At 48.7% G+C, this 17014-nt stretch overlaps 1 protein-coding gene across 1 annotated transcript; it reads right to left on the bottom strand.

The window, feature by feature from the left end:
- Window positions 1-12564: 12564 nt before the first annotated feature.
- Window positions 12565-14775, bottom strand: LOC147083987 (dehydrogenase/reductase SDR family member 4-like). The gene has a single exon (XM_085980004.1). It carries the CDS (start codon window positions 14367-14369, stop codon window positions 13605-13607), a length of 765 nt encoding a protein of 254 aa, XP_085836130.1. The 5' UTR covers window positions 14370-14775; the 3' UTR covers window positions 12565-13604.
- Between the last annotated feature and the right edge of the window lie 2239 nt (window positions 14776-17014).

Raw genomic sequence — 17014 nt, 5'->3', positions numbered from 1 at the left:
TTTAACTTTGCACGCTAATCTCTTTTGTGGGACCTTATCGAAAGCCTTCTGAAAGTCCAAATACACCACATCTACTGGTTCTCCCTGATCTATTCTACCAGTTACATCCTCAAAAAATTCCAGTGGATCAGAGAAGCATGATTTACCTTTTGTAAATCCATGTTGACTTTGTCCGATCCTGTCACTGTTTTACAAGTGCTCTGCTAATACATCTTTTATAATGGACTCTAATACTCTAGAGGGAGCTTTACTCTGCATCTAACTCGTGCTGTTCCTGCCCTGGGAGTGTTTGATGGGACAGTGTAGAGGGAGCTTTGCTCTGTATCTAACCTGTGCTGTACCTGCCCTGGGAGTGTTTGATGGGACAGTGTAGAGGGAGCTTTACTCTGTATCTAACCCGTGCTGTACCTGGCCTGGGAGTGTTTGATGGGATAATACAGAGGGAACTTTACTCTGTATCTAACCCATGCTGCACCAGCCCTGGGAGTGTTTGATGGGGACAGTGTAGAGGGAGCTTTACTCTGTATCTAACCCGTGCTGTACCTGCCCTGGGAGTGTTTGATGGGAAAGTGTAGAGGGAGCTTTATTATGTATCTAACCCGTGCTGTACCTGGCCTGGGAGTGTTTGATGGGGACAGTGTAGAGGGAGCTTTACTCTGTATCTAACCCGTGCTGTACCTGCCCTGGGAGTGTTTGATGGGACAGTGTAGAGGGAGCTTTACTCTGTATCTAACCCGTGCTGTACCTGGCCTGGGAGTGTTTGATGGGACAGTGTAGAGGGAGCTTTACTCTGTATCTAACCCGTGCTGTACCTGCCCTGGGAGTTTTTGATGGGACAGTGTAGAGGGAGCTTTACTCTGTATCTAACCCGTGCTGTACCTGCCCTGGGAGTGTTTGATGGGACAGTGTAGAGGGAGCTTTATTATGTATCTAACCCATGCTGTACCTGGCCTGGGAGTGTTTGATGGGACAGTGCTGAGGGAGCTTTACTCTGTATCTAACCCGTGCTGTACCTGCCCTGGGAGTGTTTGATGGGACAGTGTAGAGGGAGCTTTATTCTGTATCTAACCCGTGCTGTACCTGGCCTGGGAGTGTTTGATGGGACAGTGTAGAGGGAGCTTTATTCTGTATCTAACCCATGCTGTACCTGCCCTGGGAGTGTTTGATGGGACAGTGTAGAGGGAGCTTTACACTGTATCTAACCCATGCTGTACCTGCCCTGGGAGTGTTTGATGGGACAGTGTAGAGGGAGCTTTATTCTGTATCTAACCCATGCTGTACCTGCCCTGGGAGTGTTTGATGGGACAGTGTAGAGGGAGCTTTACACTGTATCTAACCCATGCTGTACCTCCCCTGGGAGTGTTTGATGGGACAGTGTAGAGGGAGCTTTACGCTGTATCTAACCCGTGCTGTACCTGCCCTGGGAGTGTTTGATGGGGCAGTGTAATGGGAGCTTTACACTGTATCTAACCCGTGCTGTACCTGCCCTGGGAGTGTTTGATGGGATAATACAGAGGGAGCCTATTGCCCATGATGCACCCTCCAATTAATGCTCCGATGGTCCCAGCACTTGATCCCCCTGAAGATCCCTTCACTTATTGGCTCTGATGCCCTTCCTGTTACAGGGAATAGACCTGTTTCAGAGCACAAAGGAGGGAGAGGTAATATCCTTGCCGTATCCCAAACACCATTCCCACAAACCGTCTCTCTCTGCCAAAGCAGGAGGGAGAAACACTCAGATATAAAGTGAGGGGAGACTTTCTGGAGTATAAAGCAAGAGGTTGAAATGGGGCCTTTGAATAGTGGGACCTCACATTCAGAGGATGGGAGGGAGAATTTATCAGTGGTAATTTTGGGAGTCAGTGCTCCCTGCCTGGAGTCTCAGTACGCGGGAGCAGGGTTGGAGATGGGACTGATTGTACAACCTGCGTTCATGCCCAGTGAGACTGCACACCAGGAGCAAAGCCTGGTCATGTGACACTGCAATACCTAGAGTGGGAGGGGTTTGGGCTGCTTTGTGACATGGTCCCTGGCTCCTTTCTGATGTCACCTGGAGACGGTTTACGCCCCTAGTTACACAGCATCAGTGGGAGTCACTTTGGGTGGAGCTGGACATGTAGTCTGTTTTCAAAGGATTTGGGAAATAGATATGTTTGGCCCAGAAATTCGGGTCGGAGGCTTCCCGTGGGTGCAAGCCTCTGACCTGCACTTACCTAGCACGCCGGCCGTTGTGCTGTGGGCCCGCGTGGGATTCCGATCCTGGGCCTCCTCCAACTGCCGGCGTGCAGTGCTTGCGTATCCCGGGATGCAGTTAGTTTGAAGCATCCCCTGGGATCACGTGGGCCATGGAGAGCCAATGGTAGCCCATTCATAAATTTGACAGGAAGAGCTGTCAAAACTATAAATACTATAAGCCCCAAAACATCACTAAAACTTCAAATACATTTTTAGAAAAACATCACATTTTTAAAATAACTATAAATTACATAAAATAACTATTTTAAACAATAATTTAAATTTTTGAAAAAATTAATTACATTTTCTAACGGTGCTAAAAATAAACTTACCTTTCTTTAAAGTATTTAAAAATAATAAACCTGTGGAAAAAATGTTCTAATTTTAATTAATTCACCACTTACCTTGTTAAAAGCAGGCCTTGCGCCTGCTTTTCACATGTGTAACTCCTGGAGACTTACCCTCCCGGAGAAACCTGGAGAAAAAACGGAAGTTCCAGGCGCACGCGCTGCCTCTCCGGCGCACGCGTTCGACCTCTGAACCCCTTCCTTTAAGGGAACGGAAGTTCCGGTTTCCTGCATACGCGCAGTGCATAAGAACATAAGAAATAGGAGCAGGAGTAGGCCAATCGGCCCCTCGAGCCTGCTCCGCCATTCAATAAGATCATGGCTGATCTGATCCTAACCGCCAATCCACTATCACAGAACCATCTCCTGAATCTAACAGAATTAGACACACGAAATAGGAGCAGGATCAGGCTACACGGCCCCTGGGCCCGCTCCGCTACCCACAGGGCCATGACCGATCCGAACCTAGACTCATGTCCAAATTCCTGCCCGCTCCCCGTAACCCTTAATTCCCTTTACTTCTAGGAAACTGTCTATTTCTGTTTTAAATTTATGTAATGATGTAGCTTCTACAGCTTTTTGGGGCAGCATATTCCATGGGCCTACCACCCTCTGAGTGAAGTAGTTCCTCCTCATCTCAGTTTTGAAAGAGCAGCCCCTTATTCTAAGACTATGCCCCCTAGTTCTAGTTTTACCCATCATCAGGAACATCTTCCCCGCATCCACCCGATCCAACCCCTTCACAACCTTATATGTTTCAATAAGATCGCCTCTCATTCTTCTGAACTCCAATGAGTAGAGTCCCAATCTACTCAACCTCTCCTCATATGTCCGTCCCCTCATCCCCGGGATTAACCGAGTGAACCTTCTTTGTACTGACTCGAGAGCAAGTATGTCCTTTCTTAAGTATGGACACCAAAACTGTACGCAGTATTCCAGGTGCGGTCTCACCAATACCTTGTACAACTGAAGCAATACCTCCCTATTTTTATATTCTATCCCCCTAGCAATGAAAGCTGTGGTGTATGTGCCTTTAAGAGCAATTGTGGTGTATGTGCCTTTAAGAGCCCCAGGTGTGCGTAATGCCGGTAATTGCCACTTGGGCTATACAAGCCTGTGTATTGTGTATATCCTTTAGAACCCCCCCCCCCCCCCCAGACTTGCTTAGTAAATACCTATGAACCAACTCCTGTCTTCAGTGTCTTTATCTACACACGGACACTACAGTGGCGACGAAGTGGAAACGGACTTACCTGCAATTCGGCAGCACCTCAAGGACATCGATTCCTCCAGCATCCAGAAGACTCAAGGAAGTTATAGAAACTGTGGTTTCACCAGCTGTCCAAGCTGGTGGCAGGTACTGCGCTAATCCTTCCTGGGCGTCAGGCTGGGGCTCCAGCGTCGGGCTCTACAGCTGAGACAGGCAGCGAAATCGGAGGCAAGCAATAACGGACTGGGAGGGTGCACTCGGGAGACGGCCGGCGCAGCAAGCAGGTCAGCGTTTAGACCTCCGTCGGGAACGAGTCTCCAACAGTAAATAAACGGAAGCCACAGTAAAACAGCGTTGTTATCGGTAGCAGCGGTGGGAAAGCGCAGGAAGCGCCATATCGTTGCTACAGAAGAAAAAAAAGCGCGGGAAGCGCCATATCTTTTTTTTGAAATGCCTAAGTCTGGCAATATTGATGCTTTTGATAACGAAACAGAGCCTAACTTTGGCAATATTGATGTTTTTGATAACAAGATAGAGAATTGGACCACATATGTAGAAAGAGTGGAGGTGTTTTGCACCGCAAATGGAATAGAAGATGAAAAAAAAGCTTCAGTGCTTCTGGATCTAATGGGCGCAGAAACATACAAGCTGTTATGCAACTTAATCACTCCAGCCGAACCGATGGACAAGAATTTTGAGGAGATTGTTGATACCCTACACTGCCAATTTGAGGCAGGACTGGCAGATTCTCTGCAAGACAAATTCATCTGCGATCCCCTAAGTGTAGAAACACAAAAAAAGGTATCTTCTGGAAAAGATTTAACACTGGACAAGGCTTTCAGTGCAATAGGAGCGGCAAAGATACAGCAAAGGCCACAGGACTTCGGCACCCATGAAATAACACGGGGTTTCAAGAGATGTTATCGCTGCGGCAGATCCAACCATGACCAGAGGGATTGCTGGTTCAAAGAAAAAGCATGCAGGCGATGCGGAAAGATGGGACACATTCCACGTGTATGCTGATCTGAAAATAAAAAATCCACTAACGGGAAAAGAATCAATAAGGAAAAGCACAGAAAGGTACAAATGATGACGGACAGTAGCTCCAAAGACCAGAAGAGCGATAGCGGCTCCGGGAACAAGAGACTAAGCTCTCTCAAATTACATAATGTAATTGTCAATGAAGATTACCAGACCATTTGGGTTACCCTCATAATAGCAGGGTCCCCAGTTAAAATGGAGCTAGATACAGGATCAGCTCTAACCGTAATAAATCGACGAGATTACGAGAGGCTATTTTCGCATATACCTCTAAAAGACACATCCATTATCTTAAAAACATATACGAGGCAGAAAGTATACCCCAAAGGAAAAATAAAGGTGCCTGTGGTATACAACGGCAAAGAAATACAAAAGTTGTATTTATACATTCTACAAGATGGTGGTCCACCGTTGTTGGGACGTGAATGGATAAGGAAGATACGTTTAGACTGGCACTCCATTCAGGCACTGACGGTGACCAGTAAGGAAAAAAACAAGGATGACATCATACCTGAACGATTAAAAGACATCTTGGCCAACGCCAAAGAAGTGTTTCAAGAGAAACTAGGAACCTTGAAAGGCATCACCGCCTCAATAAAAGTGGAAGATGCAGCAATTCCAAAATTTTTTAAGGCAAGACCGGTGCCATACGCAATACGTCCGGCAGTCGAGGCAGAGCTGGAGAATTTGGAAAAGGCAGGCGTATTATCCAAAATAGATTGGAGTGAATGGGCAACACCCATCGTTCCAGTCATGAAAAAAGCATTGAAAAATAACTCTGAGGAACAGAGAAAAATTCGCATCTGTGGGGACTTTAAGGTGACTGTAAACCCGGTCCTTCACACGGTACAGTATCCTCTTCCGAGGATAGAAGATATTTTCACCTCACTATCCGGAGGAAAACGTTTCACAAAAATTGACTTGGCACAGGCATATCTACAGATGGAGGTTGAGGAGACCTCTAAAAAGTATCTCACAATAAACACACACAAAGGCCTGTACCAGTACAATCGACTGGTTTTTGGAGTAGCATCAGCTCCAGCTATCTGGCAAAGAGCTATGGAGCAAGTCCTGCAAGGGATTCCGGGGACTCAGTGTTACCTAGGCGACATCCTTATAACAGGAGAAAACGACAATGAGCACCTTGCCAATTTGGAGCAGGTGCTCACTAGGCTGAAAGAACGGGGCCTACGAGCAAATCGCCCCAAGTGTGAATTTTTCCAAAATCAGATATCATATTGTGGCCACATAATTAATAAGGAAGGGTTGCATAAGTCACCTGAAAAAATTGAAGCAGTTATAAAAGCCCCAGCACCTGAAAATGTTTCACAATTGAGGTCATTCCTGGGATTAATAAATTACTATCATAAATTTTTACCGAACTTATCAACTATTCTACACCCTCTTAATGATCTTCTACACACAGGAGTGATTTGGAAATGGAACGAAGACTGTAAACGTGCCTTCCATAAATGTAAAGACTTAATCACATCCGAGAAAGTTTTGGCTCATTACAACCCATCACTACCAATCAGACTGGCATGCGATGCATCCCCTTACGGCATAGGAGCGGTATTGTCCCATAGATTCCCTGATGGCTCGGAACGGCCGATAGCTTTTGCGTCACGCTCATTGAACTCAGCTGAGCGTAACTATTCCCAGATAGACAGGGAAGCACTCAGCCTGGTATGGGGAGTGAAGAAATTCAACCATTACCTACACGGACAAAAATTTACCTTGCTGACTGACCATCAACCCCTCATCTCCATATTCAACCCTAAGAAAGGTGTCCCCATTATGACGGCACAAAGACTACAGAGGTGGTCCCTTTTTCTAGGGGCACACCAATACAACATTGAATACAAAGGGTCAAAACAGCATGGGAATGCTGACGGTTTATCGCGCCTGCCGTTGCCAACGATAGAAGAGGCACCTACAGTAGACCCAGTAGAGATATTCCACTCTACCATAGTGGAATGTCTACCGGTGACAAATTCTGCCATTGAAAGGGAGACCAGAAATGACCCGACTCTCTCACGGGTCTACGATTTAACAATGAAGGGATGGCCAGCACATGGCGAACCACTGTTGCCAGCATTCTCGCAAAGAAGAGAACAGCTGTCAGTGTGCCGAGGAACCTTGATGTGTGGATCCAGAGTGGTGATTCCACCCAAACTCCAGGATAAAGTGCTAAAGGAGCTTCATGAGGGGCATCTGGGTGGAGTGAAAATGAAGAACCTAGCTAGGGCGTTTGTATGGTGGCCAGGTATCGATGGAGACATCGAAGACATGACCAAGAGTTGCCTAGGATGCCAGAAGGTCCAAAATGCTCCGCCACAGGCCCCTCTACATCCATGGGAGTGGCCCTCATCTCCCTGGCAAAGGGTGCACATCGACTTTGCTGGTCCATTTATGGACTCAATGTTCTTAGTCGCAGTTGATGCACACTCCAAGTGGCCGGAGGTAATAAAGATGTCCTCCACCACCACGGAAAAAACCATCACAGTATTAAGGACCATATTTGCCAGGAATGGGCTGCCGGAACAGATATGTTCTGATAATGGACCGCAATTTGTGTCCGAAGAATTCAGAAAGTTCTTAAAGTGGGGTAAAGCACTACACGTCCGCCCCATACCATCCCGCCACCAATGGATTGGCTGAAAGGTTTGTCCAGACCTTTAAGTCGGCCATAAAGGCCATGGGTAATGAAGACACAAAACTTCAGCACAAGGTGGATAACTTCTTATTTGCATATAGGAATGCAACACATATGGTTACAAACCAAACTCCCGCCATGATGTTCTACAATAGAAACCTAAGATGCCGGCTGGATTTGGTCAAGCCCAACATCCGAAGGGACGTGGAGAACCGGCAGTTTCAGGGCATGAATGAAAGGCCAACTAGGGCCTTCCAGATAGGCCAACTGGTTTTGGCCCGGGACTACCGTACCGAGAAATGGCAGCCTGGAACTATCTGCACACGACTAGGACCACTGATGTATACCGTGGACATCGGAGAAAGCATAATAAGGCGCCATGCTGACCAAATCATCAAGTCATCCGAAAAGGGACAACCTACACCACCACGCTATACATCTAACGATGAAGTAGAGATACCCATATCTACCTCCGATCCGGTGATACTGGAACCCGATGAACCCGACACTGGCCTTCAAGCCGAATCAGCCTTGCCAGAAGAACCTACTACACCACCAGAAACTACTACACCCCCGAGGCGTTATCCGGACCGAGTCAGGAAGCCTCCTGAGAGACTAACTTATAATTAATTAATACAGCAATGTATATTATTTTGCATATAACATGTAATTAATAATTACTTAAAATATGATGTACTAGTTAGCTAGAAGGGGAGGAATTGTGGTGTATGTGCCTTTAAGAACCCCAGGTGTGCGTAATGCCGGTAATTGCCACTTGGGCTATATAAGCCTGTGTATTGTGTATATCCTTTAGAACCTCCACCCCCCAGACTTGCTTAGTAAATACCTATGAACCAACTCCTGTCTTCAGTGTCTTTATCTACACACGGACACTACAAAAGCCAACATTCCATTGGCCTTCTTAATCACTTGCTGCACCTGCATACTAACTTTTTGAGTTTCGTGCACCAGGACCCCCAGATCCCTTTGTACTTCAGTACTTTCCAGTTTCTTGCCATTAAGATAATAACTTGCTCTACGATTTTTCCTGCCAAAGTGCATAACCTTACACTTTCCAGTATTGTATTCCATCTGCCAAATCTCTGCCCACTTACTTAGCCTGTCGATGTCCCCTTTCAGATTTTTTATGTCCTCCTCACTCACTACTTTCCCTCCCATCTTAGTATCATCTGCAAACTTTGATATGTTACACTCGGTCCCCTCCTCCAAATCGTTAATATAGATTGTAAAGAGTTGGGGACCCAGCACTGACCCCTGCGGAACACCACTAGTTACTGATTGCCAGTCTGATAATGAACCATTTAACCCAACTCTCTGCCTTCTGTTAGATAGCCAATCCTCTATCCATGCCAGAATATTACCCCCAATCCCGTAATTTTTTATCTTAAGCAATAATCTTTTGTGTGGCACCTTGTCAAATGCCTTTTGGAAGTCTAAATACACTACATCCACTGGTTCCCCTTTATCCACCCTATACGTTACTTCCTCAAAGAACTCCAGCAAATTTGTCAAACATGACTTACCCTTCATAACAACATGCTGACTTTGTCCTATTAAATTATGATTATCCAAATGTCCTGTTACTGTCTCCTTAATAATGGACTCCAAAATTTTACCTACCACAGATGTTAGGCTAACCGGTCTATAGTTTCCAGCCTTCTGTCTACTGCCCTTTTTAAATAAGGGTGTTACATTAGCAGTTTTCCAGTCTGCCGGGACCTTTGCCGAGTCCAGGGAGTTTTGGAAAATTATTACCAATGCATCCACAATCGCTACCGCCACTTCCCTCAAGACCCTAGGATGTAAGCCATCAGGTCCAGGTGATTTATCCGCCTTGAGTCCCATTATTTTACCGAGTACCACTTCCTTAGTGATTTTGATCATGTTTAGCTCCTCCCCCCCTTTAGCCCCCTGTTTGTCCAGTGTTGGGATATTCTTAGTGTCTTCTACTGTAAAGACTGATGTAAAATATTCATTCAGTGTTTTTGCCATCTCCATATTTCCCACCATTAATTTCCCGGTCTCATCCTCTAAGGGACCAACATTTACTTTAGCCACCCTTTTTCTTTTTATATAACTATAAAAACTCTTACTATCTGTTTTTATATTTTTTGCTAATTTACTTTCATAATCTATCTTCCCTTTCTTAATCAATGTTTTTGTTATTTTTTGCTGTCTTTTAAAGTTTTCACAATCCTCTATCCTCCCACTAGATTTGGCTACCTTATATGCCCATGTTTTTAGTCGAATACTATCCTTAATTTCTTTACTTAGCCACGGATGGCTGTCTTTTCTTTTACACCCTTTTCTTCTCAGTGGAATATATATTTTTTGGAAGTTGTAAAATAACTCCTTAAATGTACACGACTGATCATGTATCGTCTTACCCTTTAATCTATTTTCCCAATCCCCTCTACTCAATTCCGCTCTCATACCTTCATAGTCTCCTTTATTCAAGCTTAGCACGCTTGTTTGAGATCCAACCTTCTCACCCTCTAATTGAATATGGAATTCAACCATGTTATGGTCACTCATTCCAAGGGGATCCTTTACTAGGACATTTTTAATTAATCCCGTCTCGTTACACAGGACCAGATCTAAGGTTGCTTGCCCCCTGGTCGGTTCAGTTACATACTGCTCAAGAAACCCATCCCTAATACACCCAATGAACTCATCCTCAAGGCTGCCCTGCCCAATTTGATTTGTCCAATTAATATTATAGTTAAAATCCCCCATAATTATAGATGTTCCCTTATTACAAGCCTCAACTATTTCCTGATTAGTACTCCGTCCAACAGAGATGCCACTGTTCGGAGGCCTATAGACTACGCCCACTAGTGTTTTTTTCCCGTTATTATTCCTTACCTCCACCCAAACTGTTTCATTATCCTGATCTTTTGACCCAATATCATTTCTCTGTATTACAGTGATTCCTTCCTTTATTAACATAGCCACCCCACCTCCCCTTCCTTCCTGCCTGTCCTTCCTGATCGTTAAAATAACCTGGTATGTTTAATTCCCAGGCATTGTCACCCTGCAGCCATGTTTCTGTAATGGCCACAAGATCATACCCATATGTAGTTATTTGTGCCATTAACTCGTCTATTTTGTTACGAATGCTACGTGCATTCAGATAGAGAACTTTCAAAGATGTTTTGTGACACTTAGTTCCTGCTTTTGCCCTTTTCATTACTTTACCTTTTACTCCATACCTTCTGCCCCTTCCTGACACGCTCTGGTTTTTAATTTCCCCACTGCTACCTAAGTCTATGACCTTCTCTGTTGTCATTTTTATTATTTGCTCTCTAGGAACCTCCCCCCAACTAGTTAGTTTAAAGCCCTCGCTACAGCCCTAGTTATATGATCCGCCAGGACTCTAGTCCCAGCACTGGCCAAGTGAAGCCCGTCCCAACGGAACAGCTCCCTCCTGCCCCAGTACTGGTGCCAGTGTCCCAGGAAGCAAAACCCATTTCTCCCACACCAGTCTTTGAGCCACGCATTTAACTCTCTAATTTTATTTGTCCTAGCCAAATTCGCTCGTGGCTCAGGTAATAATCCAGAGATTATTACCCTTGTGGTTCTGCTTTTTAATTTGGCCCCTAGCTGCTCAAACTCCCTCAGCAGAACCTCCTTCCTTGTCCTATCTATGTCGTTGGTACCAACATGGACCACGACAACTGGATCCTCCCCCTCCCACTCCAAGTTTCTCTCCAGTCCAGAGGAGATGTCCTTAACCCTGGCACCGGGCAGGCAACACAGCCTTCGGGACTCTCGCTCTCGGCTGCAAAGAACTCTATCAATCCCCCTAACGATACTATCCCCTACCAGTACAACATTTCTTTTAACTCCCCCCACTTGAATGGCCCCCTGCTCCACGGTGCTGTGGCCAGGTTGCTCATCCTCCCTGCAGTCCCTGCTCCCGTCCCCACAGGGAGTAAGAGCCTCGAACCTGTTGGACAAGTGCAAGGGCTGCGGCTCCTCCAACACTACCTCCTGGATCCCCATACCTGCCTCACTTCTAGTCACACCATCCTGACCCTGGCCACGGACTACATCTGAATTAATTAATCTAATTGGTGTGACTACCTCGTGATACACAGAGTCCAGGTAACTCTCCCCCTCCCTGATGTGTCTCAGTGTTTGAAGCTCGGACTCCAGCTCTTCAACACGGAGCCGGAGTTCCTCGAGCAGCCAACACTTACTGTAAATGTGATCACCGTGAGCATCAATGGTGTTCACCAGCTCCCACATATTGCAGCAGCAACACATCACCTGATCTCCCATTCTATGTAATTAATTAAATTTATTAATATTATTTTTAAATATCCTCTGCCCCGATTCTAGATGGTGAATATCACACCTTAGAAACTATAAACCAAAGAGATTTAAGCTTAAAAGGGAGAAATACTTACCAACCAATCACTTACCCGCTTTCTGGTGACGTCACACTTGGATTACTTTTTACCTCTCTCCTTCCAGACTGGAGACTGGAGACTGGTAAACCTTACCTGGTCTCTGGGACTTTTATAGCCCCGCTCTGCCGCTCGAGATTCCCGCCGACGCTGTGAAGCCTTACCTGGTCTCTGGGACTTTTATAGCCCCGCTCTGCCGCTCAGGATTCCCGCCGACGCTGTGAGGCCTTACCTGGTCTCTGGGACTTTTATAGCCCCGCTCTGCCGCTCGAGATTCCCGCCGATGCTGTGAGGCCTTACCTGGTCTCTGGGACTTTTATAGCCCCGCTCTGCCGCTCGAGTTTCCCGCCGACGCTGTGAGGCCTTACCTGGTCTCTGGGGCCTTTTATAGCCCCGCTCTGCCGCTCAGGTTTCCCGCCGACGCATGCACGAAACCGGCACTTCCGTTGGGCCTACGGGTGAGTACCCAGCGCGTACTCACCCGTGGAGACCCGAATTTCTGGGCCAGGTTATTTTGTCATTTTCCTTTGATGTAGTTAAAATATATTATGGTGTATAAAAGGAGCATGGTTTTCAACAGTTTGCCAGAGTGTACTCGAAAGATCCAGAAACGGGTAAAGTCACTCTCTGTGATGACCGATCACCTTTATTGATGCACAGTAACGTCTGTTCCATATACTCCACTACGAAGTCTCGTGCTTGCTGGAAACGTGTTGTTGTGAGCCAGAGGGGAAAGGAGGTTGCTTAACAAAAGGTGCTATAGAAATGCAAGTCGTTCTTTTCTTTCTGCATCTCCAGATAGAATTGCGAGAATGAAAACGACAGGAATCGTGTTCAATGGTTTCTAGATTTTATTGACAGGACACCTCCTGCAGAATCCACACTTTGATTGTGATTATTTGCTGGGGCATCTTGATACCACTCTCCAGTTGCAGTTGACACACGAAGAAAGAATTGCCAAGTTCGGCCAAGCAATGCCACAAGTTTTTTCTATTAGTTCATTCGTGAGAAATGAGTGTCACTGGCAAGGCCGGCATTTATTTCCCCATTCCCCAGTTGGCCCAAGAAGGTGGTGGTGGACCTTCATCGTTGTAAAGGTTTGATACAACTGAGTTGCTGACTAGGCCACTTCAGATGGTAATTAAGAGTCAACAATGTTGTTGCGAGACTGGAGTCACATATACAACATGACGAATTTATATAGTGCCTTTAACGTAGCACAATGTCCCAAGGCGCTTCACAGGAGCGTCAACCAGACACAAATTTGACACCGAGCCACACAAGGAAATATTTGGACAGGTTGGTCATGGAGGTAGGTTTAAATGAGCATCTTAACGGAGGAGAGAGAAGTAGAGAGGTTTAGGGAGGGGATTCCAGATCTTAGGGCCGGGAGAGCTGAAGGCACGGCCGTCGATGGAGGGGCGAAGGAAGTGTGGGATGCACAAGAGGCCAGAATTAGAGGAGCGCAGGGTTGTGGGGCCGCCGGAGAAGGTTACAGAGATGGGGAGGGGTGAAGGAAGTGGGGGATGCGCAAGAGGGCCAATGTAGGAAGAACGCAGAGAACTCAGACAGTTGTAGGGCTGCAGAGGATTACAGAGTTGAGGAGAACGATGAATGATCCCGGAAGGCAGCTGGATTGAGAAGCATCGAGAGCGTCCCAGCTCGAATGTCGACCCGTCAGCTCAGAGCCGGCAGTGAAAGCCTCCGCCCACCACGATGGTCTCCCCAGTGATGTAGGTGGCGTCCTGCGAGCAGAGGAAGGAGACTGTACCGGCGCACTCCTCCGGCTCACCAATCCGGCGCATGGCGATGCTCTTCTCGAACCGCCGGCGTGAGCCCTCATCTGACCACAGGGCGGAGCTGAAGTCGGTCTTGATGATGCCGGGGGCCAGGCAGTTGACCCGGATGTTGGCGGGCCCCAGCTCGTCGGCCAGCACCTTGGTCAGGCCCAGCAGCGCTGTCTTGCTGACGCTGTAGGGCCCGATGGCGGGGAAGGGCTGGTAGCCGGCGGCGGAGCTCACCAGCACGATGGAGCCCCCACCTTGCCGCTCCATGTGTGGCACCACCAGCTTGGTCAAGAGGAAGGGGGCCTTGACGTTGACCTCGAAGATCTTGTCCCAGGCCTCCTCCGGGCAGTCCAGGGTCCTCCCGGCGAAGGGGTTGACAGCGGCGTTGCAGACCAGGATGTCGATGGCTCCGTGGCGCCTCAGCGTCCCACCGACAAGCTCCTCCAGGTCCGCCCGCTTGCCCGCGTGGCAGACGGTGCCCGAGACCTCCAGCCCCTCAGCCCGCAGCTGGCCCAGGGCACTGTCCACGTTGGCCTGCTTGCGGCTGCTGATGACCACCCGGGCCCCATCCCGGGCCAGGCGCCGGGCGATGGCCAGCCCAATGCCCCGGGTGGAGGCAGTCACCAGGGCCACTTTGCCAGTCAACAGTGCAGGGTGCATGGTGGCAACAGCGGGGACTCTGACCCCTTTATTCGGTCAAGTGCTTTCCTGCCGCCCTCAATGGGCGGGGTCAGGGCTCAGCCAATGGGAGCCCGACCTCCGCGCCGAGGCCTCTGGGACTTGTAGTCTCCCCAGCGCCACACACGTGTCCCCAGGGGCCAATCAGGAGGCAGCCAGGTGAAGCTGTCCAATCAGCGCCCGGGAGGGCCGGGCAGGGCTGCTTGGCTGCGAGGAAAATGGCGGCGGTAGACGGGGAACGGCCCTTTAATTATCTCCAACCACCGGACGGAAAGCATCCAGCGCCCTGATCGGGGTCGCCGCGAAGCAGCGGAGAACATTACCCCAGCGGCCGGCCGACCCCCCGCCCCGTCAAACGGCCGCACCGAGGGGCGCCTCCCGGAGCGGCGAGGCAGAAAATGGCGGCGGCGCTTTCCTCCCCGTCCTCCTAGGCCCCGCCCACCCTCAGCGCCGCCGCTCGTCATTGGATAACCCACATGTCACTCAGCAGCCTCTTGGCCAATAAATTAGCAACAAACGGTGGAGGGGCGGGGCGGGAGCCCGGCTCCAATTGTCTGCCAATGGCTCAGCGGGCAGCGCCCTTTCCTCAGAGTCAGAGGGTCCCGGGTTCGAGTCCCGCCCACCCTCAGCGCCGCCTCTCGCCATTGGATAACCCGCATGTCGCTCAGCAGCCTCTTGGCCAATGAATGAGCAACAAACGGGGGAGGGGCGGGCAGCGGGTCCTGGGTTCGAGTCCCACCGCCGACCTCATTATAAACCTTGATCCAAACATGGACAAATGGAGCTAAATTGCAATTTTACGAAGAGTTCATCAGGATATAACAAGCAGGGTGAGGAAAGCTCCCTCAACACTGTCCCACCAAACACTCCCAGGGCAGGTACAGCACGGGTTAGATACAGTGTAAAGCTTCCTGTACACTGTCCCATCAAACCCTCCCTGGGCAGGCACAGCACGGGTTCGATACAGAGTAAAGCTCCCTCAACACTGTCCCATCAAACACTCCCGGGGCAGGTACAGCACGGGTTAGATACAGAGTAAAGCTCCGTCTACACTGTCCCATCAAACACTCCCAGGGCAGGTACAGCACGGGTTAGATACAGAGTAAAGCTCCCTCTACACTGTCCCATCAAACCCTCCCTGGGCAGGCACAGCACGGGTTCGATACAGAGTAAAGCTCCCTCAACACTGTCCCATCAAACACTCCCGGGGCAGGTACAGCACGGGTTAGATACAGAGTAAAGCTCCGTCTACACTGTCCCATCAAACACTCCCAGGGCAGGTACAGCACGGGTTAGATACAGAGTAAAGCTCCCTCTACACTGTCCCATCAAACCCTCCCTGGGCAGGGACAGCACGGGTTCGATACAGAGTAAAGCTCCCTCTACACTGTCCCATGAAACACTCCCAGGGCAGGTACAGCACGGGTTAGATACAGAGTAAAGCTCCCTCTACACTGTCCCATCAACACTCCCAGGGCAGGTACAGCACGGGTTAGATACAGAGTAAAGCTCCCTCTACACTGTCCCATCAACACTCCCAGGGCAGGTACAGCACGGGTTAGATGCAGAGTAAAGCTCCCTCTACACTGTCCCATCAAACACTCCCAGGGCAGGTACAGCACGGGTTAGATGCAGAGTAAAGCTCCCTCTACACTGTCCCATCAAACACTCCCAGGGCAGGTACAGCACGGGTTCGATAGAGTAAAGCTCCCTCTACACTGTCCCATCAAACACTCCCAGGGCAGATACAGCACGGGTTAGATACAGAGTAAAGCTCCCTCTACACTGTTCCATCAAACACTCCCAGTGCAGGTACAGCACGGGTTAGATGCAGAGTAAAGCTCCCTCTACACTGTCCCATGAAACACTCCCAGGGCAGTTACAGCACGGGTTAGATACAGAGTAAAGCTCCCTCTACACTGTCCCATCAAACACTCCCAGGGCAGGTACAGCACGGGTTAGATACAGAGTAAAGCTCCCTCTACAGTGTCCCATCAAACACACCCAGGGCAGGTACAGCACGGGTTAGATGCAGAGTAAAGCTCCCTCTACACTGTCCCATCAAACACTCCCCGGGCAGTTACAGCACGGGTTAGATACAGAGTAAATCTCCCTCAACACTGTCCCATCAAACACTCCCAGGGCAGGTACAGCATAGGTTAGATACAGAGTAAAGCTCCCTCGACACTGACCCATCAAACACTCCCAGGGCAGGTACAGCACGGGTTATATACAGAGTAAAGCTCCCTCTACAATGTCCCAGTGAACACTCCCAGGACAGGTACAGCACAGGTTAGATACAGAGTAAAGTTCCCTCTATACCGTCCCATCAAGTACTTCCAGTGTAGGCACAGCACGGGTTAGATACAGAGTAAAGCTCCCTCTACACTGTCCCATCAAACAATCCCAGGGCAGGTACAGCATGGGTCAGATACAGAGTAAAGCAGCCTCTACACTGTCACCAGCACACACTCCCAGGGCAGGTACAGCACGGGTTAGATACAGAGTAAAGTTCCCTCTAAAGCGTCCCATCAAGTACTTCCAGTGTAGGTACAGCACGGGTTAGATACAGAGTAAAGCTCTCTCTACACTTTCCCATCAAACACTCCCAGGGCAGGTACAGCATA

Source organism: Somniosus microcephalus, unplaced genomic scaffold (genome assembly GCF_052327205.1).
Source record: "Somniosus microcephalus isolate GS21.2 unplaced genomic scaffold, FLI_Smic_1.0 scaffold10, whole genome shotgun sequence".
NCBI classification, from domain to species: domain Eukaryota; kingdom Metazoa; phylum Chordata; class Chondrichthyes; order Squaliformes; family Somniosidae; genus Somniosus; species Somniosus microcephalus.
The sequence above is the reverse complement of the archived record's forward strand: the minus strand, read 5'-3'. Positions and strand labels throughout refer to the sequence as shown.

What these genes read in the sequence shown, in the direction of transcription:
- LOC147083987 (XM_085980004.1), bottom strand. Translation starts at nt 14,369, where the DNA reads ATGCACCCTGCACTGTTGACTGGCAAAGTGGCCCTGGTGACTGCCTCC.